This window comes from Myodes glareolus, chromosome 7 (assembly GCF_982192425.1).
Source record: "Myodes glareolus chromosome 7, mMyoGla1.1, whole genome shotgun sequence".
Lineage (NCBI taxonomy): Eukaryota > Metazoa > Chordata > Mammalia > Rodentia > Cricetidae > Myodes > Myodes glareolus.
This window is the reverse complement of record NC_142032.1, coordinates 52,388,650-52,415,593: the sequence shown is the minus strand read 5'-3', so window position 1 is coordinate 52,415,593 and position 26,944 is coordinate 52,388,650. Positions and strand designations below refer to the sequence as shown.

Sequence of the window (26,944 nt, the reverse complement as noted above, 5' to 3'; positions counted from 1 at the left end):
GTATGTGTATGTCTGTGGCATAGGCTGCCACTCCCAAGGCCATGATGGACAATACAATAGCAACTAAATCAGTCATAAAATGAAGGACGCACTCAGGGATTCGAATAACCAGCAAAGGGCTGCTTATGACATAACATTGGCCCTTGCTTGACAGTAAAACATTCTTGTAAGGAAAGCAGTAGATTCTAAAACAGTAAAGGCCTAGCAAGATGGTTCAGCGGGTAAGCACACGTGCTACCAAGCCTGACCACATGAATTCAGAGACTCACATGGTGGAAGGAACAAATTGATTCTGATAACATGTCTGCAGGCATATTGTGCACACACAGAGAGAGAGATCAAATTTAATGTAATTATAATAAAAGTGAACACAGTAAAAGCAAAGAAATGCCCAGAAGCATAGATGAAATGAATTACTGAACAATAACCAGTGACTTGTTTATTCATCCCTTCCTCTACCCCTGTGACCTGATTGGTCCTGACACAAACAGTCTTGGTCTAGGTGTTCCTGCACCAACCAACCGACACTCCACAAATGTTGGATAAAACAATAATGCTTGGTAGGTGGAGTTAGGCCAGAAATGATATACTGGTGGTATTTCTGTAAAGCCCAGGTTGGCCTGAAACTTGCAGCAATCCTCCTGCATCAGCTTCTTGAGTGTTGTAATTATAAGCCAGATAGGAATCACTACTCCTAGCTTTGTTAGTTTTATTTTTCATATTTTTTATAAAAATTAATCTAATCTTTCCAAGCATGCACACTTTGGTAAAGTTACCAGTTACAAAAGAAAACAAAAACCAACAACCACACAATCACAGTCTTCTTCAATACAGGCTGTAACTAAAGAAATTCATCAAGGAAACCATTCATCCTGTTAGAAAAATAAAGAAACCCTCATAATTTTCAGTTGCTGAGTTAAAAACAAAATGAGAACTGGTCGCTACACCTCAAGCCTCCAGGAAACCCAGCCAGTGAGCATCCAGTAGCCAGGCTTCCAAGATGGGCATCGGACAGTTCGGTGCTTATGGCAGTGGAAGGGGCGGTGAGCCGAAGGCGCGAGGTCAGCTTCGCCGCAGCCGGTGCCCTGACCTGAGGTCACAGCCAAGTCCAGACCAAGTCAGCTAGGCCCCAGAGGAAACCCGTGAGGATGGGAACACCAGGACTGAGATTGGCCCAGGGTCCCCTTCAGGTCTTCTGTGAAGGGGCCACCCCCTGAACGACGCACCCTGCCGGCTACCAGGGAGATATACCTGGTCTTTTCAAAGATGGTTTCAGAATTGTTCTAGGCAGCTGCTTCCGGGGTGAGAACCTGACGACATGAGACTGAGGTCTGGTGTGGGCTGAACAGTTTCTAAATCCATCTTCAAAAAAGAAAAAGGCAGAGTTCTTTTCTCCCTTCTCTTGGAGACTTACAGACTTTGTATAAAAAAAATAGGGAGAGAGAAAAGAAAAAAAAAGAAATGAAAAACAGATGTCCAACTGGTAGCCTATTTTTCATAGTCTAGAGTAACTTTATAACCATAATTTAAAATATAAATAAGACACTCATTAAAAAAAATTCAAGACGTATTAAAGACTGTATAAATTATCTTCCTTTGCCCCCAAGCAGTCACTCCTATAATTTGCTTCTAGTTTCTTTCAATTGAACAATTCTTGCCAAACATGAAATTTCATCATATTATTTTTAATATCTGTTTAACATTTCTTAAAATAGTAGCTAAGGTATTTCTGGGGTTTTTTTGATGTCATACATACTGAGTCAATGAGGCTTTTTTCCTAATAAACATTTTCCTTAAAAAAGTATCCCTCGGGCTGGAGAGATGGCTCAGAGGTTAAGAGCATTGCCTGCTCTTCCAAAGGTCCTGAGTTCAATTCCCAGCAACCACATGGTGCCTCACAACCATCTGTAATGGGGTCTGGTGCCCTCTTCTGGCCTGCAGGCATACACATAGACAGAATAGTGTATACATAATAAATAAAGAAATATTTTTTTAAAAAAAAGTATCCCTTGAGGAGCTTCAGGGAAGACTCAGTGCAAGTGTGTTCTTGGATCCCCAGCACCTACAGAAAGCCAGCTGTGGTGATAGGTATCTGTAATCCCAGAGCTTCTGTGGTGAGATGGGAGGCAGAGGCAAGAGACGCCTTGGATACCACAGGTCAGTAAACAGTAGGAAATGCTCTTTCACATATGGTGGAAGGTAAAGGCAGACACCCAAGGGTGTCCTCTGATTCACATATACATATTGTGGCGCACATGCACACACACACACACACACACACACACACACACACACAATCTTCATAAGGTTTCTCCAAACACTAAAAATGGATCTGCCATATGAACTGGCTGTGCCACCCTGAGTATTGGCCCCAAGACCTCCAAGTCAACAGAGCATAGAAATACCTGCACATGGGTGCTTACTGCAACACTGTTGGCAGTAGCTAAGGGATGGAGCCAACACCAGTGTCTGTCAAAGGAAGGGATGAAGAAAGCATAACATATGCAATTGAGTTGTTTTCCAGCCAGAAAGGACAATGCAGCTGTGTTCTTTTCAGGAAAAAATGGACTCAATTAGAGATAACTAGAGACAAACATCGTATGTCTTTCCAAGTTTGTGGTTCCTAGATTTTATATATCTCTGTAAAATCATGCATGGCATATATAAAACAGGAAATCAGAAGCAAGGGCTAGAGATAAGATTCTTTCGGTGAAGTGCTTGCCATGTAAGCCTGAGGACTTGAGGCTAATCCTTGGCACCAAGTAAAAAGTCTGGTCATAGTGGCACACCATTCACAATGCCAGTGCTGGGAAGGCGGAGACGGGAGGGTGGTTCTCTGGGGCTTACTGGTCTGCCAGTCTGGCTACATTGGTAAACTCAGTGAGAGGACCCTGTTTCAAAGAAGGCAGAGGAGAGCTCTGCCTGCCCCTCAACAAAAAAAGTCAAAGTGAAACTGTCTAGGGAAACAAAAGGAGCTAATTGGAAGGGGAGGGTATAAAAGGGGAGCATGGGAGGGCTGGGGGGGGATTTTCCCAAGTATAATGTATTCTTTTTTTTCTCAGTATTTTATTTTATTTTATTTTTCAAAGTTTATTAAATTATAAAAGTTTCCATTTCCGCCCCTCCTCCCAACACCCTCCCACTCCCCCCACTCCCTCTCCTCCTCCCTCTCCATCCCTAAGAGCAGTCAGGGTTTCCTGCCCTGTGGGAAGTTCAAGTTCCTCCCCTCTTCCTCCAGGACCAGGAAGGTGAGTATCTAAACAGACTGGATCCCCAAAATCCAGTATATGCAGAGGAAACAAGTCCCAGTGTCATAGTCAATGGCTTTTCAGAAAGGCTCCGGGCCAGCCACATTCAGAGAATCCGGCCACATTCAGAGAATCTGATTGGATCACGTGCTTGTTCAGTCCCAGTCCAACTGGCCTTGGTGAACTCTCATTAGATCAGTCCCCTTGTATCAGTATAATGTATTCTTACATAAAAACTTTGAAATAACTTAAAAGTGTGTGTTCTCTAGGCCATATCCCTAGGCATAGAACGACTGAGGACATTTGTGAGGTTCTAAATAAATCTAACCATTTGTTCAAAAAAGGTTAATCCAGGCTGAGGGTGTAGCTCAGCGGAAGAGCACTTGCCTTGCATGCACAATGCATGAGCGAGGGCCAATCAACCCCTAGCATGGGAAGGCTAATCAAGGACTACGTCTTCTTACAACCAGAAATCTGCACTCCTTTGATTCCCACCCTTTTTCTACCTCTCACGTCCTGACCGTTTAAACTTGCTCCTTGGCTCTCATCGGGCTAACCTGTCCTAGAGAGTGGAAGAATTTTCCTTTGCTATTTTATGTACTAATTTCTGCATCTTTGTAGTCTCCCACCCCCTACTTTCCCAGGAGTGCAATTACTCCATCAAAGGAGCACAGGCCGATTTACAGCACTCTTACACACCGCCAAACTGTTGTACAAGATCTTTTCAAAAAACTGGCTGTTTGGATGGGTAGCTTCAGAGACTGTCATTCTTAAGCAAGGTGCCCATGGTATCTTTAGGAATCTATTCAGGAAGTTGGAATGCATGAACTTCCTCATGGGAGGGTGGGAAGTCCTCTCCTCACTCCTGCTGAGAAAGCCAAGCTTCTCTAGCCTGATCTGTGTATCCCCGTCACAGTGGCAGGGGCTCGGGTTTATACCACTTGTCAAGCTCTTTCCTCCACAGTGGCTTCTGTTCACGGAGTGCCCAAGAGGAACTGAGGATCTGGGAACATTCTGGTGAGCCTGTTCTCCCAGTGCTTTCAGGAGAAAGTATTTCACTGTGGAGAAATCTACTCTGTACCAACACTCCAGAAAGTTCTTGTTAAAGAAATGAATGGGGACCGAGGCTGAGCGTGCTGACCAGTGGGAGAGCTACTTGTCTTCCAGGACCCTAGATCTGAAGAACCCTGCAAAAATATACAAATAAATGATAACAAAGAAAACTGAGTACCTCCATACTGGGTCTCTCAGGACAGCATCAGCTTCTAAACTGACCCACTCCATTACTTTTAGGCTGTGTTCTCACTCCTCTTCCTAAGAGCCAGAGATCAGAGTTTAGCCGCCTTTGCTTTGAAGTCTTCTGGGGGTCCCGCCAGGCTAGAGGACAAAGGCTTGACATTCTGGGCTTTTCGCTTGAGCTGCCTAAATAAAGGTCAGGGATGACGGCATCATTAGTTATATAGGATCTCAATTTATGTAAGAAACAAAACAGATGACCACAAATGAGATTGCGAAAACTATGAGGTATTTTAAACATTATACTAAGTAAATTAGGCCATTACCAACCTGCAAACCATGACCAAATTCAATAAACGATAACCACCAAATTGGCAAAGACTCACAGTATTCTTTTAGGCAGCATGACAGGCCCAACACTTTGGACAATAAGAATTCTGATTCATGGAGGGTCAGTCCTGTGACCATGGCGAATGTTTCATAGCTTAGAACTGAGTGTGCCCTCCCTCCTTCACTAAAAGCCCTGCCCACAAATAACCTGGAGCCTGGGATGACCTCAGCGGCAGGGGTCAGCCTCCCAATCCCAGTCCCTCACCATCAGACCCTACCCCACTGTAAGCTCTTCTGTGTGCCTATTTTTATTATTGTTTCATTACTTGTTGTGTGTGTGTGTGTGTGTGTGTGTGTGCACGTTTTTATTTTGTTTTGTTTTTGAGACAGGGTTTCTCTGTGTAGCCTTGGATGTCCTAGAACTCACTCTGTAGACCAGGCTGGCCTCGAACTCACAGAAATCCACCTGTCTCTGTCTCCCGAGTGATTAAAGGTGTGCTCCACCACCGCCTAGCTTTCTAGTCCCCTCTTAAATAACTGCCTTTGTATACAGTGAGCAGAAAGAGTACTGAATATGTTTGTGAACTGCAATCTGAGAAAGCATATTCTTGTAAAAAAAAAATCACAATCACATCAGCTGAACTTTCAGCCAATCACAGGCTGCAGATTGCTCAGAGCCATGTGCATAGGCAAATGCTGAGATATAACCAATCATATTCTTTCTGTATGCCACGTCCTTTTCTTGTCATAAATACGACATAGCCACGTTGTCACATGAAGTTTGCTGAACCTTCTCTTGGCTTAGGCTACTCTCAGATTTATAAATCTCTTCTTAGCAAAAATAAACTCTTTTAAATTTAATTAGTCTGAAGGTGTTTTCTTTTTATTTTAACACACTGGTATCAAAGTGGGATTTAGTTGTTGGAGAACGCGAATAAAGTAGTCCCACACTAGCTCAGAACTGAGAATAATAAAGGGTTCTTTGTATGGGGGGACTCACAGTCCTCTGCACAAACAGGGAACTGGAACCAAATCCAGCAACTAGGCGAGAGAAGAGAGAGAGAGTGGGGGCATGCAAGCAAGCACCTTTTTGGTACCTAAGGCCACGCCCAACCTGGTGCAGCATCTCAAAGGCCATTGACTCAAGAGGTTCCCCAACATCTCCCCCTTTTGTCTAAATAAGAGAGTTCCAAACCCAAAACAAATTTATATACAATAAGAACAGATATCAAGTATAAAAATTAGAATTACAACCAGCATAAACAATATTAAGCAAGAAACATATGGTAAATGTTTCAATAATTATGGTATCCTAAGGAGTCTAAGTCTTGTATTAAGTCTTGTATTAGAAATGGTTTGGCTACAGATTCAATGCAATGCCCATCAAAATCCCAGCAAAATTCTAGACCTAGAAAGACTGGTACTCAACTTCACATGGAAAAAGCAAAAAAAAAAAAAAAAAAAAAAAAACCAAAACAAAACAAAAAAACACCCAGGACAGCAAAACAATCCTGAACAATAAAAGAACTTTTGGAAGCATAACAATTACTGACTTCAAACTCTACCACAGAGCTACGTACCAAAAACAGCCTGGTATTGGCATAAGAATAGACAGGAGGATCAATGGAACTGAATAGAAGACCCGGATATCAATCCACACATCTTTAAACACTTGATTTTTGACAAAGAAGCAAAAAATATCAAATGGAAAAAAGAAAGCATATTTAACAAGTGGTGCTGGCATAACTGGATATCAACATGTAGAAGAATGAAAATAGACCCATATCTATCACCATGAACAAAATGCAAGTCCAAATGGATCAAAGACCTCAATATAAAGCCAGCCACACTGAACCTTAGAGAAGAGAAAGTGGGAAGTATACTTGAACGCATTGGCACAGGGAATCACTTCCTAAATATTACCCCAGCAGCACAAACACTGAGAGAAACAATTAATAAATGGGACCTCCTGAAACTGAAAAGCTTCTGTAAAGCAAAGGACACAGTCAACAAGACAAAACGACAACCTACAGAATGGGAAAAGATCTTCACTAACCCCACATCAGACAGAGGTCTGATCTCCAAAATATACAAAGAACTCAAGAAATTGGACACCAAAAGATCACATAATCCAATTTAAAAAAATGGAGTACAGACCTAAACAGAGAACTTTCAACAGAGGAATCTAAAATGGCTGAAAAACATTTAAGGAAATGTTCCAACATCCTTAGTCATCAGAGAAATGCAAATCAAAATAACTCTGAGATTCCATCTTATACCTGAAAGAATGGCCAAGATCAAAAACACTGATGACAACTTATGCTGGAGAGGTTGTGGGGAAAAGGAAACACTTCTGCATTGCTGGTGGGAATGCAAGGTGGTAGAATCGCTTTGGATGTCAGTGTGGCAATTTCTCAGAAAATTAGGAAACAACCTTCCTCAAGACCCAGTAATACCACTTTCGAGTATATGTCCAAAGGATGCCCAATCGTGCCACAAGGGCATGTGCTCAACTATGTTCATAGCAGCTTTGTTTGTCATAGCCAGAACCTGGAAACAACCTAAATGCCCCTCGATCAAAGAATGGATAAGAAAAATGTGGTACATTTACACAATGGAGTACTATACAGCTGAAAAAAATAACGACATCTTGAATTTTGCATTCACACGGATGGAGCTAGAAAACCTAAACACAGAAAGACAATTATCACATGTATTCACTCATAAGTGGTTTTTAAACATAAAGCAAAAAAAAAACCCAGCCCACAAATCACAAACCCAGAAAACCTGGACAAAAATGAGGACCCTAGGTTCCTGCGAGTTTCTTCCTGCTGTGTGCATCTGGCCTCTGACCTCTGACCTCTGGCCTCTGGCCTCTGGCCTCTGGCCTCTGACCTCTGGCCTCTGGCCTCTGGCCTCTGGCTTCTGGCTTCTAGCCACTTCTAGCCAGCCCCAAAACGGCAATCTACGCTTCTGCCTCAGTCCAAGAAACCTAAATTGTCTCCTTCCCCGAAACTGGAGGACAAGTCGGCCTCTCCCGGCCTGCCGAAGGGAGAAAAAGAACAGCAAGAAGCAATTGAACATATTGATGAAGTACAAAATGAAATAGACAGACTTAATGAACAAGCCAGTGAGGAAATATTAAAAGTAGAACAAAAATATAACAAACTCCGCCAACCGTTTTTTCAGAAGAGGTCAGAATTGATCGCTAAAATCACAAATTTTTTGGTAACCACATTTGTCAACCATCCACAAGTGTCTGCACTGCTTGGGGAGGAAGACGAAGAGGCTCTGCATTATTTAACCAGAGTTGAAGTAACAGAATTTGAAGAAATTAAATCAGGTTCCAGAATAGATTTTTATTTTGATGAAAACCCCTACTTCGAAATGGTCTTCGAAAATAAAGTTCACTCCAAAGAATTTCATCTGAATGAGAGTGGTGACCCATCCTCAAAGTCCACTGAAATCAAATGGAAATCTAGAAGGGATTTGACAAAACGCTCGAGTCAAACACAGAATAAGGCCAGCAGGAAGAGACAACACGAAGAGCCAGAGAGCTTCCTTACCTGGTTTACTGACCACTCTGATGCAGGTGCAGATGAGGTAGGAGAGGTCATCACAGACGACATCTGGCCAAACCCTTGCAGTACTATTTGGTTCCTGATATGGACGATGAAGGAGCAGAGGCAGAAGATGGTGATGATGAAGAAGAAGGAGGCTTGGAAGATATTGATGAAGAAAGAGATGAAGGTGAAGATGAAGATGATGAAGAGGAGGATGAAGGCGAGGAGGATGAAGGCAAGGAGGACTGGCACAGAAGACTGATGGATTCCGACCCTCTTTTTTCTTTTCTTTTTATTTTTTAAATTTCTCCAGTCCCTGGGAGCAAGTTGCAGTCATTTCCCTCCCCTCTCCCCTCCCCAATCCCTCCTGTGCTTAGTCGCCCTGTTTTTGATGTAAGCGACATCTTCTCAGGCATTTCGTCACAGTAGTGAAAAAGCAACTAATATGGCGATCTAAGTGTTAACTGTTCAAAATATGTGACAAAGGGCCAATGAGATAGCCCAGCAGGCAAAAGCACTTGTTACATGTCTGATGGCCTGAGTTCAGTCCCTGGGACCCACATGGTAGGAGGAGAAAACAGACTCCTACAAGTTGTCTTCTGATGTCTACACATAGTCTGAGGCATGCATATATGTGAGCACAGGCACATACAGGCAAACAAACACCCTAAATAAATAAACACAATTTAAAAATTTTAAGTGTTGCTATAAGACAAAATTCCCACATAAAATTAATAAAATTAATACTTCTGATGCCAGAATGGTTTAATACTATGATCAATAATGGAAAACTGAGGCTGAAGGCTATCTGTATAGACAATTTAACTCTTACTCTTAGGCACAACGAGAGCAAAGACTCCTACAAGGATAGGAATGGTGTTCTGCCCCCTGTAAAGTTCCTCGTTACAGACAGACTAGCAATACACAGAACTGTCAGTGAACAGGTTTGGTGCTGTGTTGACAAGCTGCTGAGAGAAGTATACGCTTCTAGACACAGGGATTGCTAGATTCACCAACCTGCACATTGCTGGTATGAATCACTCCTGCTGCTGTGGTATGACGTTCACAATTAATTGCTTCCTAATATCTCCTGAAAATTAAGGCCACCAAGACTGGATAATTTCAATTAATAAACCAGTGAAGCACTGTGGTTCCTGCCTACAGTTCCAGGGCTTGGGAGGTCGAAGCAGAGTGACTGTTGCAATGTAGAGACGTTTATCATAGTGAGTTCCAGGTCAGCCAAGGCTGCCTACAGAGACCCTCCCCAGAACAAAACAGCAAAATAATATGTAACTAAAATTACTAGAAATAATGAATGTTAAAACTATGTGCAAGTATGCAAACAGGCCAAGGCTGGTCTTTCTCCATTTTTATTTCTCTTATTTAAAAATTTTAAATTACATTTATTTGTGTGTGTGCCTTAGTTAAGGTTTCTATTGTTATGAAGAGACACCATGACCATGGAAACTCTTATAAAGGAAAGCATTTAATTGGGGTGGCTTACAGTTCAGAGGATCAGTCTGTTATCAACACGGTGCAACAAGATGATGTGCAGGCAGACATGGTGCTGGAGAAGTAGCCAAGTGTACTACATCTTGAATTTCAGACAACAGGAAGTAAACTGACTAACTGGGTGTGGCTTGAGCATATATGAGACCTCAAAAGCGGCCTTCACAGTGACACACTTCCTCTAACAAGACCACGGCTACTTCAATAAGGCCACACCTCCTAATAGTGCCACTCCCTTTTGGGTCCATTTTCTTTCAAACCACCATAGTGTGTGTGTGTCTGTCTGTCTGTGCCTGTGTGCGCGTGCACATGCATAAGTGTGTCATGAATTACATGTATGGGTCAGAGGACAAACATGTGAAGGTCAATTCCCTCCTTCCATTATGTAGGTCCCAGAGATCCAATTCAGGTCACCTACTTTTGCAGCAAGCACTTTTACCTCCTGAGCCATGGAGCTAGCCTTATTTTTTATTATTACATTTTAGTTGTGGGGAGGACATGTGGAGGTCAGAAAATAACCGCAAGAGTCAGTCTTCTCCTTCCATCATGTAGCTCCCAGAGTGCTGTTACTGACAGAACCAGCTCACCAACCCTTATTTTTCTTCTTTATTCAAAAGGTGTTGGAGATACTATTTCCCTTATGGAGCAATCCTGGTGACACTGGTGACATCAGCAGCAAATGAGCAAGACTCGCTTTCACCGAGCAAGTTGCAGGATGGCTATGGTATCACAAACACCATGCATCAGGCAAAGCTAACCAAGTCAACTGGATTATCCTACTGATGGCAATCACTTCAGGTCCCACGGGAAAACACAACTCTTTATGGCAGAAAGACATCACCCTGATAAATGAAATTGCTATAAACTACGACATAGGTCATATGACATCAACACCACAGCATATGTTTACCAAGTACAAGCCAGCAACTGATGGCAACCAGACCATGCACAATCCAGAACCAGGGTCTTTTTGAAAACAACATCAGAGAAATGCTGACTTACATCAGAAGGAACTTCCATGCAGCAAAACTTCAGGCCCTGAAATTTGGGGCCCATATCTCTCTATTCCAAAGGATTCCTTGGGGCTGGGAAGATGGCTCACTTGACAAAGCGCATGGATTTTCTTTTAGAAAGGTGAGGGGCTGAGTCTGACCTGAAGAACCCATGTAAACCGGTAGCCATGTTGGCAAAGTGCTTAGAATCTCAGCCCTGGGGAGGCGGAGGTAGGAGGGTCGGGTCGGTTCCTTGGGTATCAATGGCTAAGCATGTCTAGCCAACCCGGTGAGCTTCAAGCCAGTCAGAGATCTTGTCTCAAAGGAGGTAGATGGCATTCCTGAGGTTGTCTTCTGGCCTCCACACATACTTGCATACCTGTGCATGACCATGGGAACATTCTTTCTCTCTCTCTCTCTCTCTCTCTCTCTCTCTCTCTCTCTCTCTCTCTCACTCACACACACACACACACACACACACACACACACACAGAGGAGGTGACACTCTCCAGACTGCACATGGGGTGGGGGTCTCCAGACTCCCAAAGTATCCCCTTTATACCACTGAATTAAGATGATCAAGGACTTGCCTCCTGAAGCAGCAGGCACCCTAGTCACAGACAGCTCTCCCCAAGACAATTTGTCATCAAGAAAGCTTTTTCCTCCCTCCCCCCATTTCTTGCTTTCCTAAGTCCCCTTCCTCCACTTTGTCAGTGTGTGAGTGGAGGTCAGAGGACACCTGTGGGAGCTGTTTTTCTACTTCTACCAGGTGAGTCTCCGGAATGAAACTCAGGTCTTCAGCTTTGGTATCAAGGACCTTTATCATGCTGACCCATCTGGTTCCTAAACAATCCATTCTTTAAGTCAAAAGTGTTGGCCAATAATAGCTGACAAGACTTCTGGTAGCCTTGGCTGCAGAGTGCTCAAACTCATCTAAATCCACATAAGACAAATACTTGGAACTGTAGTCAACCAGACTATTTCTTTATGACAATCCCCTCTTCTGTCCACACATACTACCTATCCATCTTCCTAGAAAGGGGTCTCTGAACGTCTACTGGGTCAGGCTGTTGTTTCGTTGCTCAGAGAGCTGGATTTAACTTGTCAAGTGTTTCCTCGGGGCAGGAGATTGATACAACGTTTGCCTTAGCATGAACAATGTACAGGTTAATCTCCAGCGCTTCATAAAACAGGGTGCCTGTAAACTCCGAACTCAGGAGGATCCGAAGTTCAAGGTCATTCTCAGCTACATAGTGAGTTTGAGGCCAACCTGGGCTGCTTAAGAACCTGTCTCCAAACTATTTTCTTTTTCATACGCTCTCACCACGCTTCTTCTACGCACACTTGGGGCCTCCCCGCCTCAGCTGCAGGAAGCTGTGGCGCACCCACAGAACCGTTATCCTGTCAGTTTCTACAATGCTCAACCAAACCGGAGTCAGAAGTGGAAACGTCTGGTGATCACTTTCAGGCATCCGCGAGAGGGCGCGGATCGGCCGCTAAAAGGCGGAGAAATCCCTCTGGGGGCGTCAGTCCTTGCTGGCCCGAGAGAGGCGGAGCTCGCACCCCCACGCCACTCGGCTCAGCCAATGGGGGCGCGCGCCTCGGCCGGTCGCCGAGGGTACTGAAAAGCCTGCGCGCAGACAGCGGGCTCCGGGCGCGCGCTCTCGGCTGCTCGACGCTCCCCTAACTCGCTAGGCCGGCGTGCGCTGTCCCGCGGCCCCGAGCGCGCGCCTCTCCTGCTTTGGCTGACTTTGCCAGGCCGGCTATGGCTCCTGACCCGGTTCCGACCACGGTCCCGGCCTCGACCGAGCTCCTCCAACCACGCTACTTTACTTGGGAGGAGGTGGCTCAGCACTCCGAGCCGGAGAAGGAGTCGTGGCTCGTGATCGACCGAAAAGTGTACAACATCAGCGAATTCCGCCGCCGCCACCCGGGGGGCCATCGTGTCCTCAACCACTACGCGGGTCAGGATGCCACGGTGAGCGCGGGCATTGGGCGCGTCTGCACCCCAGGGGAGACAATGGCGGGAAGAGAAACCTTCGGACCTGGGATGCAAGCGCCGGAGAGACCCAGGCTGGGAATGGAGGCCCGCGACAGGCACACTCAAACAAAGGACTAGCTGAACGTCCGTGCTTTGGCATCTGGAGTCTCAGGCGTGGGTTGTTTCCTGAGCTGGGCGAGAAGGGAGCGGGCTTGCTGGACACCCGAACCGCGGTGCTGCCTAGGGCGGCCGAAGGAGGGAGTCGGTTCAGGGAGAGGGGGTCACGTCCTGTCTTCAGGGCTGGGAAACGCAGCTTTGTCAGACCTAGGGAGCCGGGGAGGACCCCTCGCAATAGGGGTGACACTGAGAACCCTGTGGTTTGGTACCCCCTATTCGTTGTGAAGTCCGGAGGGTAGAGTCTGGACCTGCGGTCGCCCGAGAAAGCCTGCGGGGATCAGTCACTGTGCGTAACTGGAGAAGTGTTATAGTGTGTGTGTGTGGGGGGGAATCTGCATCTGGTTGGAATCCCAGAACTGTCCTCGGATCCTTAGTGCGAGGACACGTGGCGGTAGGCTAGGTAGGCTTCAACTTTTTCCGGGAAGAGGACACCCCCCCTCCCCCTCGGTGATGAGACACTTAGCAGGACTTAGTGTCCCTTTTCCCTTGGAGCTTACTGCCTAGCGAGTAGGTGTGCACCCCCAGCCTCTGTCTGGTGGCCCTGCTTGTTCTCTCTATAGACCATATTTTTCCTCAGAGCTGAGAGTGGAACTAGGAGTGACTTACTCCTTGGAACTCTAAAGTTAGAGCAGAGTGCTCTGTGGCAGGGATTGCCAACTGTTGGATTCGTACCTTGGGGCCCATCTCTCTTCCAAGTCCTTAACCCAATCTCCCCTACCCATTATTCCTTCTGTGCCAGTCTAACGTGCTTCGGGGTGACCAGGGTTCCTATTAAGTCGCCCTTGAAGTTAGATGCTGAGAGGTGGAGGTCACTCTGATAAAACAAAACCCCACACAGCCTTAGAGACCAGGCTAGATAGAGCCTAGATAGAGTAGTGACCACTAGAGTCCAGGCGGCAGTGCAGTCCTGCCCCGACTCATACGTCTGTTGGAGTCTATGTGCAACTGTCTAGGCTTCCCATTCAGTGTGATTTGGGAGCCGAGGCAAAGACAGGGATTGGTCTCCATGTGTGGTGCCACTGCCCACGGCTCCGCCTCCACTTGCAGCTTCTCTCCCTGAGGCCTAAGGTCCTCCCACCCACCTTGTATAACCCATATTAACTCTGGAGCAGTGAATGTTCAAAGAGAAAGAAATAGAAACAGTTTCCCAGCCCTGGCATAAAGAGTCTTCCTCATTCTTCATCACTGTTTATTATATAATAGAGAAGCTAAGAAAGAAAAGGACTTGTTGAAAGTACTCTAGGACTAAAAGCCTCATAACCCCACCTATTCCTGCAGGCTGCTTCTCTCCTGCACCAAGTGTCTGTGGACATGAAGGCCAGTCTGGGCAGGTCTTTTGTATGGCATCCAGGGGAGGCATCCCATTCTTTGGGAACCCACATGCTGGGTGATCTGGGGCTGGCAGACAGTACGGTAGCCAGAAGGAGGTGGCCTTTGGTGTGAGGCCCTTAGAAGCCTGGAGGGCTGGGAGGTTCCTCATGGACTTCTCCTCATCCTTGCAGGATCCTTTTATGGCGTTCCACATCAACAAGGACCTTGTGAGAAAGCATATGAAGTGTCTTCTGATAGGAGAACTGGCTCCGGAGCAGCCCAGCTTTGAACCAACCAAGAATGTAAGAGGCCCTGTTTGCTGTTTGGAGACTTGGTTGTGGAGGAAGAGGGGGGCAGGTGCCTGCATAGGACCGCAGGTGACAGTTCTTGGGAATCTCAAATAGCCATGGGGTGATAAGCCCCCTGGAGCAGGAACCTATGTTTCTTCCAATGCTGCCATCAGCAACAGCAGACCTATTTACTGAGTACCATGTGCCAGTGTAAACTAATATGATAATCTTCACATATGTATACATGAGAAAATAGAGGCTCAGAGAGTTTAAGCTCCAGAGCCACAGATCACATAATGAGGACCCAAATTTAGTCTGCTTAGCAGCTGGACATGATACCATTCATAGTAGCTGCTTCTGTCAGATCATCCTTCCCCTTCAGGGATTGGCAAAGACTGTGAACGTCCCACAGACACCTCCTAGAGAGGTTCCCTGTGAGGCCTGGGGTGCTGCTAGGAAGAATTACTGCCCCACTCTCCCACAGAAAGCACTAACTGATGAGTTCAGGGAGCTGCGGGCCACCGTGGAGCGAATGGGTCTCCTGAAGGCCAACCACCTCTTCTTCCTGCTCTACCTGCTCCACATCCTGCTCCTGGATGTGGCTGCCTGGCTCATCCTTTGGATCTTCGGGACATCCTTGGTGCCCTTCTCCCTCTGTGCAGTGCTGCTCTGTACAGTTCAGGTGAGTGCCTTTGGCATTCCCGGGGTTCCTAGGGAAAACATCAGGCCAAGAATCCTGCCTGGGATCTGAAGATACACGGGAAAGCTGGCCCAGGGAGAGAACACACATTCTGTTGTGTGTGACATTTATCTGCTCTTTAGTCACGCACATGTTCTGGTTTGCTCACAGTCCCTCCAGTTTCTCTTCCCAGATCCCCTTCTTCCTGTGAAGTTTAGTCTCTGAAATCTCAGGTTCTGGTTCTGCCACACTCTGAGTATGCTAAGAACCAGTGTTTGGCTCCTTTCCCACCACTGGTATCACCCAGCATGCCAATCATGGTCCAGCACCAGGGTTTGGACTAGCAGTCTCTATTCTGAAAGCTAGTCTATCCTAAGTCATGGCACGTCAGAGGGAAGAAGGGACTATGGTCTGCCTCTACTTATATGTGACCCAGTGGACAAGAGGGAATTGGGATCCAGGTTCCATGGCTTATCCCAGTGTGCTCCCTTGAGGTTGTGTGCCAATCCAGTATGGAGAGGCTGAAGGGGCTGCTGAGGTTTGTGAAGGGACCCTAGATGCAGGCTGCTCTGGGCACTAACCTTTCTCTTTCAGGCCCAGGCAGGTTGGCTACAGCATGACTTTGGGCACCTGTCAGTCTTCAGCACTTCTACATGGAACCACCTGCTACATCATTTCGTGATTGGCCACCTGAAGGTCAGTGCGTTAATGGGGCTCCCCCAAACCCCAGTAATTCACGGCTGCCAGAGGGTGGGAGAAGTGCTCATGACCCCAGGTTTTCTTTCTCTTTAAAAATTGTTATATGTGTACGGGTACCCTGCTTGCATGTATGTTTGTAAGTCACACGTGAGGAGAGCATCAGATCCCTGGGACTAGAATCACAGACAGTTGTGAGCTGCCATGTGAGGGCTAAGAATTGAACCAGGGTCCTCTGCTGGGTTCTCACTCACATCTGCGGTTCTCTGAAGGGGGCTCCTGCCAGCTGGTGGAACCACATGCACTTTCAGCACCACGCCAAGCCCAACTGCTTCGGCAAAGACCCAGATATCAAGATGCATCCCCTCTTCTTCGCCTTGGGGAAGGTCCTTTCTGTGGAGGTGAGCTGGGTGTCCGTGCAGAGGGGCACGGAGAGTGGCTTGCTCTGCGGGAGTAGGGAAAGTACTTGCTCAGTGTTGTCAGCGAAGGTAGGACCAGGGGCTGGGCTCTAGGGCTCTTGCTTTCTGTAAGCTGTGGAGGATAAGAGGCTATAAACCGTTTCTGTCCAGGCCAGAATCAGTCAGCAAACAGTTACTACACAAAGGTACCCCATTCTGCAAAGGATTCAGAGGGTGACAGGACATTCTTTGCAAGGCCCTGCTCATCTTTGGACATAACTAGGCACCTCATCAGGGTGCTGCTTGACACCCCTTCTCTAGAAAGCCACCCCCTTGCACTTGGTATTTCTGTCGCTTATATTGGATACCCTGCTGTAGGCAACGTTATGTGAATCCACGAGCCCAAATATAAGGATATCAAAGATTTATTAGGAAACACGAACAATAACAAGGTAGAGAGCCACCACTCCCTCCTACACCTGCGCACACCTCTCTCTCACCACCCCCACCCCCCCCTACACCTGCGCGCATACACACACCTCTCCCCCTGCCCCGCCCAAAGAGAGAGAGAGAGAGAGAGATGAAAATGGAAGAGTGTGGGCTTGGTTTGGTCTCTTGGGACAGCTTAACTAGATAGCAATGTCCTGGTTTAGTGACTTCTGCCTCCCAGCTCTCCTGGAGAACAAGGAGGTACATGGGGACACTTTGCCCTGTAGCCCTCAGACATCTTGAGAGTCTAAGCACAATGGGGCGGATCATAGTGGCACTTGGTCACTGACTGAGGGAGCAGCTGTGGACAAGGTTTCTTTCCACGGTAATTTCCCATTTGCCCCACCAACCAAGAGGGGTGCTTTTCTTCTATGGGATCTCCTTGGTTAATAATACTGCGTGGTTTGCGTACCTGTCTCCAGACTATATCCTAATTCCTGTATCGAATATCTTATATCCTATATCGAGTTCTCCAGCATCTTCTTTATCTTGCAAATCGTCCACTTTCTGTTGCTATAATAAAATACCTGAGGTTGGGGACTTTGTGAAGAAAAGACACCTGTCTAGTTCACTGTTTTGGGAGGCTGAAAGTTCAAGATGGAGCAGCCCCATCAGTTTGACCTTTGGGAAGGGCCTTGTGACAGACGGGAGACTTTGGCTGTGAGAGCAGTTGGGGTGAGATAAGAAGCCAGATTTTCTCGCTGTCTTTAAAACAATTCACTCTCCACTGGACACTCACTAGGGTCCCCTGGGACTCACATGAGTCCCTTGTGGCAGGGGTGGGGTGGGGTGGGGTGATTTCCTTGACTCCCAGCAGGCTGCACCTCCTGGCATCACTGCATTGGTGATCAAGCATGCAGCATAGGGGAGCACATCACACCACTCCTGGCCCATCTCTGCCTCCCTTGCCTCTGTAACGGCATCTGCCGTTCACTTTCCCACCCCTGGACAAAACCACCAAACACCAAGCAGACCATCTACAAGTGAGTTCAAAGCCTGCCTGCCTGGGCTCCAGAGCGGATTACACACACCTTCGACTTTAGCAGGGCTTTCTGAGGACCTGGGTGACCTGGCCTCTTTGGTTCTGGCTGTGCCCTGTGCTTTGGACACTTTTCTTTGGATTTTTGCACCCCTGGTACTTCTCATCGCTCAGGTACCAGGGCCCAAAGGAAACCAGGCCTGCTCTCCTGTCTGTAATCTGTAAATTATCTTGAACTCTGCTGACAAAGTTATCACTAGTTTCATCTCCACGGATTACAAGATATGCGTAGGCGAGAACTTGATACTGTTCCCCTCTGCTGTCGGCATGTCAAACGGTGGCTGGAAGACTGCTGTCCCCACACCTCCAGGGCTTGCTGAATGATGCCATGACTGCTGGAAGATTGCTTCATCTAGCCAGAGCGCCTTGAACAGAGCAGTTTTGATGACTTGTTTGCGGATATGTGAGAGGATAAAGCCAGACTCTGCTCTGGGTTGAGGTCACCAAAACTAATTGGGGCAAGAAGTGCCAGAACCATGGAGTGAAACAGCAGAGTATATGTGAGCCTGTGTGAGGGGCTTTGGGCTGACTGAGTGGCCTAGTGGCTCCCAGCCAGTCTGTTAATCTGTGGCTTAAAAAAATAACCTTCCCAGTGAGCAAAGCTTTGCCAAAACCTTCAGACTGCCAGATTGTTCTGGGTAACCTTTCTACATGTATATGTCATTAAACTTTCAAGAGGGGTTATGAAGTTCAGGTTGAAGTTAAGAGTCCAAGAGAGGGTCAAGAGATAGCTCAGTGGCTAAAAGTACTGGCTGTGTTTCCAGAGGACCTGAGTTTGAGTCCCAGGACCCAATCAGGAGCTCACCACCATCTGTAATTTCAGTTCCAGCTGGTCTTCTGCCCCCTTCTGGCCGCCACTGACATTGCATGCAAGTGATGCACAGGCAGGCAAAATACCCATACACTAAAATAAAAATTTAAAAATAAAAAAAAAAAAGACAAGAGTCCAAAAGATTGTGGTGAAAAGACTCAAGTACCCATACAGGGACAAAAATAGTTTTCCACAGAAACTCTGAAGTCCAAAAAGTACTAGAAGCAGGAGGGGGTTTGAACCTGGAAACCATGCGGCCATGCGAGACTAGATAGCCGCCAGGAACCCTGTAGACTAGCATCCTGTATGCTCCTGTGTGTTTCTTGTCACGGTACATTCATAGGTCACTATCCAGGGCCACTTGCTTTAGGTGCTGGGCCTGCCAGAGCCTTCCCATGGCAGCAGCTAGCTGAAGGTGTCTGAGCAGGGGAGCTGGGGTCTCAGGGTGGGGAGGGAGGCAGATATCTAGCTGCTGACTTGTGTTTGTTTCTTCGCAGCTGGGGAAACAGAAGAAGAAGCACATGCCATACAACCATCAGCACAAGTACTTCTTCCTGAGTGAGTGTCAGCCACAGGGACAGGGGCCCGGGAGGAGCAGGCTCCCCTAGGATGGGCCTCAGAGAAAGTTCAGCCTGCTGATATTCCCCACCTGCGAGGAGATGGCCTTGCCCACTGAGTAAAGTCAATGGGCTAATGCCTGGTTAGTCATTCATGTTGGGGGACAAACTTGAATGTCCTCCAGTCTCACCCTAGCTTCCAGGGAGAAACTGAGTAGTCAGCAGGGGACTCCTGATTTAGGTTTAGGCCTTGTCATAAACCTTGTCACACAAAGGTGGAGCCACTTAGGGTGACTCTCCGGGCACTGGCACCTAGGAAGAAATACTGCAACCAAGCAGACGTTTTGGTCATTGTTTCCCTGCTTTGAAAGCCTGCTGCAAAATGCCCAAAATTGGGTTTAAAACTCCTTTAAGACTTAAAGTTCTAGGAACCAGGGGGTACTTTTATGAGTTTTGTTGTTGTTTTGTTTTGGCTTTGTTTAAGAGGGTCTTGTGTAGCTCGGGCTGGCTTCAGACTTGCTGTACAGGCATAAGCCACCACACCTGCACCGGCTCCAAGTTTTTAAAGCAACAGAGGGAAGAATTTAAGGAATTTATTTGAACTGCTTATTGCCAGCTGTCTCTTCTAGAGAAAGCTGGACGTGTTACAGGGTTGAATAAAGACTTTCATAAAAAATGATTGTAGTTTGGTCAGTGGTGGTGCACACCTTTAATTCCAGCAATTAATTCCAGCAGGCGGATCTCTAAGTTCAAGGACAGCCTGGTCTACAGACCAAGTTCCAGAACAGCTATGGCTATACAGAGAAACCCTCTCTTTAAAATAATAATTATTATTATTATTTTAGGACTGGGGCCTACTGTGCAGACATGAGGACCTGAATTTGGATCTCTAGAACACAGCATAAAATCCAGGGGTGGTGGCACATGCCTGTAATCCCAGCGCTGGCTATGGGCCAATCAGAATAGCTTCATATTTAGTGAGAAACCCTGTCTCAAAAAATAAAGATGGAAGATCAGTGAGATCACTTAGCTGATAAAAGCCTGGAAACTTGAACTTGATACCTGAAATTCACAGTGGAAGGAGGATCAATTATATAGTCACCACCTCTGCCCCAGTGGGTGTGTCCTCTGACCTCAACATGTGTGCCCTGGCACACACACACACACATCAGACACATAGCAGGAAGGGAGGAAAGGAAGTTTAGAATCTGGCATATCAAGCTGAAGAAGCTATGGATGGGGGTTGTCATGCCGTGGGTGGACGAGCATCAGGTATGCCTCAGACTGTGAAGGGTCAGCGGAGTTCCTCCCCTGCCCTTTGACCTGCTTGGTGGAGCAGCAGGAACGCGACAGGACTCCAGGAGCAGGGCTGTAGTCCAGGCACTGTGGGAGTAGAGTAAATGCCATGCTTGAGGCTTAAGCTTCCCGTGCCCTCTTCCACGAGGAAGGGATATTGCTCCTAGTCATCGGCCTCCTTGGCATCCTCTTGCAGAGGTGGCCTTCTCTAGGCTTGTGTTCCTGCCCATCCTCAACGCCCATGGCTTGCAGTTAATTGAGGAGCATTAAGGCAGTGAGGAGGGACGACAGGAAGTGATTCTGTGTGGGGAGTGGGGGGGAGGTCACCTCGCCATGGCAGTCCTCTCTTACCCCAGGTGCTCACACCTCCTCCCTGTCTCCTTTTCCTCCCCAGTTGGCCCCCCAGCCTTGCTGCCATTCTACTTTCAGTGGTATATTTTCTATTTTGTTTTTCAGCGGAAGAAATGGGTGGTGAGTATCCCTGGCCTGCAAACCCCACATGCAGGTTCTCCAGTACCCTGTGCAGGGAAGGGTGTGCTCTGTGGGGCAGAGAGACTGTCTCCAAGCCCAACCAAGAGCAGAGTAGAATCAGGTGGAGGTTCTCCTCTCTAGATGAGATTAAGTGGCTTGGGCTCATGTGTGCCCTGCCTCCCCATGTCAGGCTTCATGAGGCCAGTCTCCTGGGGTTCCCAAGCTGCACAACACTCCAGGAACTGTGTGGAAAGCAAAGGGGGATGGGCCCTGCTCTCAGGGAATGTAGGATGAAGCTGAAAGTAGTAGACCCGGGGGGAAAACATGTAGGCAGAAGAGGCTCTGGGATCCCCAAAGGGGTCTGGCTGGTTCTGCTTTTCCAGCTGGTCGCAGACATAGGACATGGGGAAGACAGGCTCTGAGCAGATAAGCTGGGAACCGAGATGTGAGCTTTGATGCTGAACATGGTGCAGAGGGCCCAGTGTTATGGGAAGAGCATGGGGCTTGGTTCACTGCAGAAAAGGACCTGGAGCTTCCACTCCATCAGCACAGTGAGTGGCAGACAGTGGGGTCCTGGGACATTCATCTGGCAGCATTTAGACAGCGTGGGGAGGTGCCGTACCCAGAGAGACTAGGGGCCCCTGTGAAGGGACAGGCAGGGGACGAGTACCACCAGGAACAGAAGAAGCAGTGCCATTAGATGTTTCAGGACAAGCGTCCAAGAGAAGCTGAGGATCACTGAGTGCCATCACACACACCAGGAGAGGTGGTGACTACAGCAGATAAATGGGGAGGGGGAGAAAGGAGCAGCAACTGCTGGGACAGTGCCACCCTCCTGTTTGCCCTGCAGGACTTGGCTTGGATGCTCAGCTTCTATGTCCGCTTCTTCTTCACTTACATGCCCCTGCTGGGGCTGAAAGGCCTCCTGGGGCTTCTCTTCCTTGTCAGGTAGTGTCTGATGGAATATAGCAGTTGGCAGGGAGAGTGCAGGTGCTGATGGGCCTGGGGGCCATGCTGGGGTCTTGGGAGTGGGGATCCTTCGGGGAACTGCCTTGGGAGAGTCACGGGCTGGTGTTGCTACTGGGGAATAAGAACTCAGTGCTCTGCTTGTACTATTTGTGGCTGTATGTCATATTCAACAGGTTCCTGGAGAGCATGTGGTTTGTGTGGGTGACACAGATGAACCATATCCCCATGCACATCGATCGTGACCAGAATGTGGACTGGGTCTCCACCCAGGTAAGGGACAGTTCCTTGGAGGACCTGGACATGCCGCAACTACTGAAAAGGGTGGGTGGTGAACAGTAATAGCCAAAACTAGTCTCCCCAGGCAGCAGTGCCTTGTTGGCTGGAGCTATCTCCCGCTGAAGGAGGAGTCCGAGATAGGGGATAGTTCCAGACAGCCTCCCTGGGGAAGAGGGCACTGTGACATGGAAACCACCATCCCTCAACTCTCTCCCAGCTGCAGGCAACCTGTAATGTTGACCAGTCAGCCTTCAATGACTGGTTCAGTGGCCACCTCAATTTCCAGATCGAGCACCAGTGAGTGGGGAGACCTGGGAAGCAGAGGGTGGGGGAGGGGCAGAGGAGCAGAAACCACTAACTTTACCCTGTTGTCCCTGAAGCCTCTTCCCCACGATGCCACGACACAACTACCACAAAGTGGCACCTCTGGTGCAATCCCTGTGCACCAAGTACGGCATCAAGTACAAGTCCAAGCCCCTGCTCTCAGCCTTCGCTGACATTGTTTAGTGAGTATGAACCTGGGGAATTGGCAGCAGGGAACAAAGGGTGGTGGGCATGTGGCATGGGGTGGGGTGGGTTCCTGGTCATCTGCAGTGGCATCACCATGGTAGCAGCAGGGTGGTATTGGTCTGTCACCAGGCTAGCTTCCTTGGGGGGGGGCGGGCATGTGAGGGGAAGGGGACATGTCTGCAGGTGGATGACTCAGTCCCCACCTCCCTCCCTGTCTGCCCTTTGTCCCTCCAGCTCACTGAAGGAGTCGGGGCAGCTCTGGTTGGAGGCTTATCTTCACCAATAGCAGCAGGAGAGAAGAGGACAGCTGGAGTCAAAGCAGTCAGAGCTGGAGGGACAATGTCCTTATGAACTGAATGTTCACGGGGTTAGGGGATGTATATTTGTGTTCATACCTGCCTCCTTTGCCTTCTGGGTACCAAACTTGAGGGGAGAACTGCTGAGGTAGGGATATAAAGATGTTGTTGTTTCTTGTTCTTTGGCAGAGGTAAAATGGTGGCCCTACAGAGCCCAGCACGCAGAAGGAACCTCACCCTAGAATCCCCCTCTTATCTCACTAGGCTATGTCTCTGACTCTCTACCCTTTCCATTAGTCTCTTGGCCTTTGAACAAGATTTAGAAAGGGGGGCATTCGGGCATAGCATCCTGAAACCTGGCACAGTTCCCTACCCAGCTTAGCTTGCTGCCGAGGGCTGCATGTGACCATGTCTGCCTCTGATTGCTGGGAGAAGCTATTGGCACGGCAAAGGTCAGGGCTGTGGTTTGGGAGGTATTTGGCCCTGAAGGATCCTGGCATGAGTAATTCTGGTTTCCTGTTCCATCCAGGTTTCAGAGAGAACATGAGATCCTAGCTCTAGACAAAATGGATGGCAGTTACTGGCCTTTAAAAATCTGTTGATTCACTTCTTTTAACCAGTTCCCAAGGAATACACAAGCAAGGAAGGGGCTTCCCTCCTCCTGGACAGATTAGGCTCCCATACCTGTAGTTTCCTTTTATGTCACAACCTGTAATTCTGAGTTCAAGACAACAGCCATCGGCACAAATAGCTGAGATTTCCATCACCAAAGTGTCAGCGCTCTAAGCAGACACATCCCTCCCTGTTCCCTGTGTCATGTTCCAGCATTTCATAGCACGATCCCATCACAACCGGAAAGTTAGTGCCAGTGAGGTCTGTGCATGCCGCTGCTGTTCCAGCAAGGCAGCCCCTCTGCTTGTCCAAGTGTCTTATTCTTCTGGAGGCCAGACAAGAATTTAAGGTAACTTCTGACAAAGCTTGTCAGTCTAACAATGAAACAGGGTTGTGTAATCTGGTTTTGTAAAAGGTAAGAAAGTTTAACTCACTCTCCCAGAGAACATAGGAGTGTGCCCAGGGAAGTCGAACTCCTGCACATCCACATCCGTGCTCCCGTTCCCCAAACCCACAGGCATTCTTTCATTGCCTCTTCAACAGTATTAACCATCTGTCTGGAATTAGAGAACCTCAAGCAAAGTGAAAAGCATGTTTGTGGAGAAATGGCAAATGGTCAAGATGAGGGTGTCTGTGTTAAAGATGTTGGGGTATGGTACGGTGACCAGCAGGGTTCCTTGAAGTTTTCTGTGGGGGCACAGTAGGGTGACAGGCAGGGTTCCTAAGTTTTCTACGACAATGCCCAGGGAGGGGAGGTTGTAGAAGAGCTCAGGGACTGGCCCTGCTGGAAAACCTATCTGAAGCAGGCTGGATAGGAAAATCTTCATTGGCTCCTTCCCTCCAGAATAGGTGCTGTCCCTTCCCATGCCTGCTTCCGGGCACCTGGGGCAAGGGTGTGACACTACCAGCCTGTTGAGCCCACTGGCTTTGAGCCGTCATGCCAGTCTGAGCTCAGTTGTACCAGACCAGGTCTTCAGAGCACCTGAACCACTGTGGCCTTCCTTCCTCAGCCTTCACTGTGGCTTTTGCATAGGCAGGCGCAAGGGACATGGAGTGATAGGACTCAATGTTGCAGTGGTAAAGTGAGGTGCCTCAGTTCCACTGCTGAGATAAGAAAATAGGGTTGAGGGAAAGTCACTTCTGCGTATGTAGATAGTGGCAAAACATTTCACCATAACTTCGTTAACTCCAGTATCCATGTTTATCTTTATTACCTTCATCTTTCTACTTCCTGGCCAAAGGCATTTTCTTCACTTAGGCCTAATGTCAGCATATGTGTATGCCAATGTCATTACTAAATCCTGATGAAACTAAAAAATAAAAATTAATTTGGACCAAAGAATGTTGTTATTCATTTAAAATTCACACTGCTTGTCCGCACGTGTCTGCCAGGTTCTCTGGTGCAGAGCAGAATGGCTCAGCTGGTAAAGCCCTTTCTGTCCAAACGTGAGGACCTGAGTTCAGATTCCCCAGAACCCATGTAAAAGCCAGAAGTGGAGGTCTACAGCCCAGCACAGGGGAAGGCGTATCCTTGGAGTCTGCTGGCTAAAAATAAGATGGAGTGACTAAAGCTGACACTTGATACTGTCCTCTCGCCTTTTTGACATTCAAACATACAGGGACATATATCAATACAGACTCTTCCCTGGTGCTGCTGCTGTAAGTCCCCGCCCACCCGTGTGCTCAGCTCCCTTTGGAACACAGATCACTGCCAGTTTCCTTGTATAACCTGGGCAGAAGAATCATGATTAACCATGCAGGGATGGGCTGACAAAACCAGGTTCCCCTGTGATACCCGTTTGTGGAGATGCTGTGCTGCTGCGGTTCTGCCAGATCTCGTGGATGTCACCATTGGATGTCCTCACCCTCTGGTCCTTCAACTTCCCACTGAAGCCCGTTTCTGATTTTGAAGTGGTAATGCCTGTAGGTCCTGTTTACCTGTCTCTTCACCAGTGCTGCCTCAGACTGCAGAGCAATGCCTCTGGAACGCTCCATTGTGCTTAAACAGCTCCCTGCGTGAAAACATCAGAGCATTCACAAGTCTAAGCACAAAGCAGCACACTCTGAGGAAAGGCTAAGCAGTTCAAATCTAAAAGAAGCAAGCCAGAACTCTAAATGCTTGCAGACCACAGGGTACAAAGCCCCTAAAAGCCATTGTGCTGTGTAGTGAATGCAGTCTTGGCACTTCCTTAGCTCACGGCCACTGCAGGTCTAGAATCAAATGAGTGCAGCTCACTTTACTCTGGCAAAGCCAGTTCCACTCTGTCTTCAGAATACAATTTATAGTGTTTACCTTCACCGAAGACTTCAGCTAGAAAATATTAATTCAAGGCTTACCTGGTCTACTAGAGTTCCAGGCCAGCCAGGGCTACACAGCGAGACCTTGTGTATATGTGTATGTGCTGTAGTGGGGGGGGGGGGGGGGGCACTAGGGCGGACACTGAAACCATTGTGCAATGATACAGAAGGTGAAAAGCCCTGACAACTTGGTTCAATCTTCACAAGATGCAGTGAGGAACATCCTGGAAATCTGTCCTTTGACCTCCACATGTGCCCCCACACACCTGTCCCCACCATATAACAATATTAAAGGACTTGAAAACCAATAGTAACTGTCTTCTACTCAATCTGTCGGGCTAATTTCAACTTAAAGCTGTGTGCTCTTACAGAACTGTTAAGATCAGAACTGAAGGCTAGTTCCCCACTGTTTTACCAGCTGTCACGGCTGACCATGGTTGTCAATCTAAAATAAACTAAAACTCAAGCAGCTGGACTAGGATTTTAGATAGGAAGACCTACCCTAAATCTGGGCCACACCTTCTAGTGGCAGCCCACACAAAAGGACATAGAAGGAAGCTTTGCTTCTTGCCTGCACACCCTCTCTCCCTGAGGCATTCCTCCTCTAGTGCTAAAGCCTGTCTCTTTAGTAGTCTTCATGTAGACTGAGGACCAGCTGAGACATCCCTGTGGGCTGGATTACTGAGTTCTTGGCCTTTTTGTCAGACACCCATTGTTAGACTACCTGGACCATAACCCTCCAATGAACCCCTTTCAATACATATAACTCATTCTATCCGTTCCGTTATTTCTCTAGAGAACACTAAGGCATCCGCACTCTAAAGCTTTCAAACATTCATCCTAACATCCTGAAATGTAATAGGATCAAGGTTTCTGAACGGCAGCTGTTCACGCCTGGATATTATGAGAA

At 47.6% G+C, this 26,944-nt stretch overlaps 1 protein-coding gene and 1 pseudogene across 1 annotated transcript; both read left to right on the top strand.

Moving 5' to 3' along the window:
• Positions 1-1,000: 1,000 nt before the first annotated feature.
• On the top strand, positions 1,001-12,503 carry LOC125415915 (protein SET-like; annotated as a pseudogene).
• Positions 12,504-12,557: 54 nt separating this feature from the next.
• Positions 12,558-25,078, top strand: Fads1 (fatty acid desaturase 1). The gene is made up of 12 exons (XM_048457826.3): positions 12,558-12,856; positions 14,539-14,649; positions 15,122-15,319; positions 15,911-16,012; positions 16,285-16,413; positions 19,247-19,307; positions 20,997-21,073; positions 21,924-22,021; positions 22,216-22,312; positions 22,536-22,615; positions 22,699-22,824; positions 23,063-25,078. Exons 1-12 carry the CDS (start codon positions 12,644-12,646, stop codon positions 23,112-23,114), a joined length of 1,344 nt encoding a protein of 447 aa, XP_048313783.3. The 5' UTR covers positions 12,558-12,643; the 3' UTR covers positions 23,115-25,078.
• Positions 25,079-26,944: the final 1,866 nt, after the last annotated feature.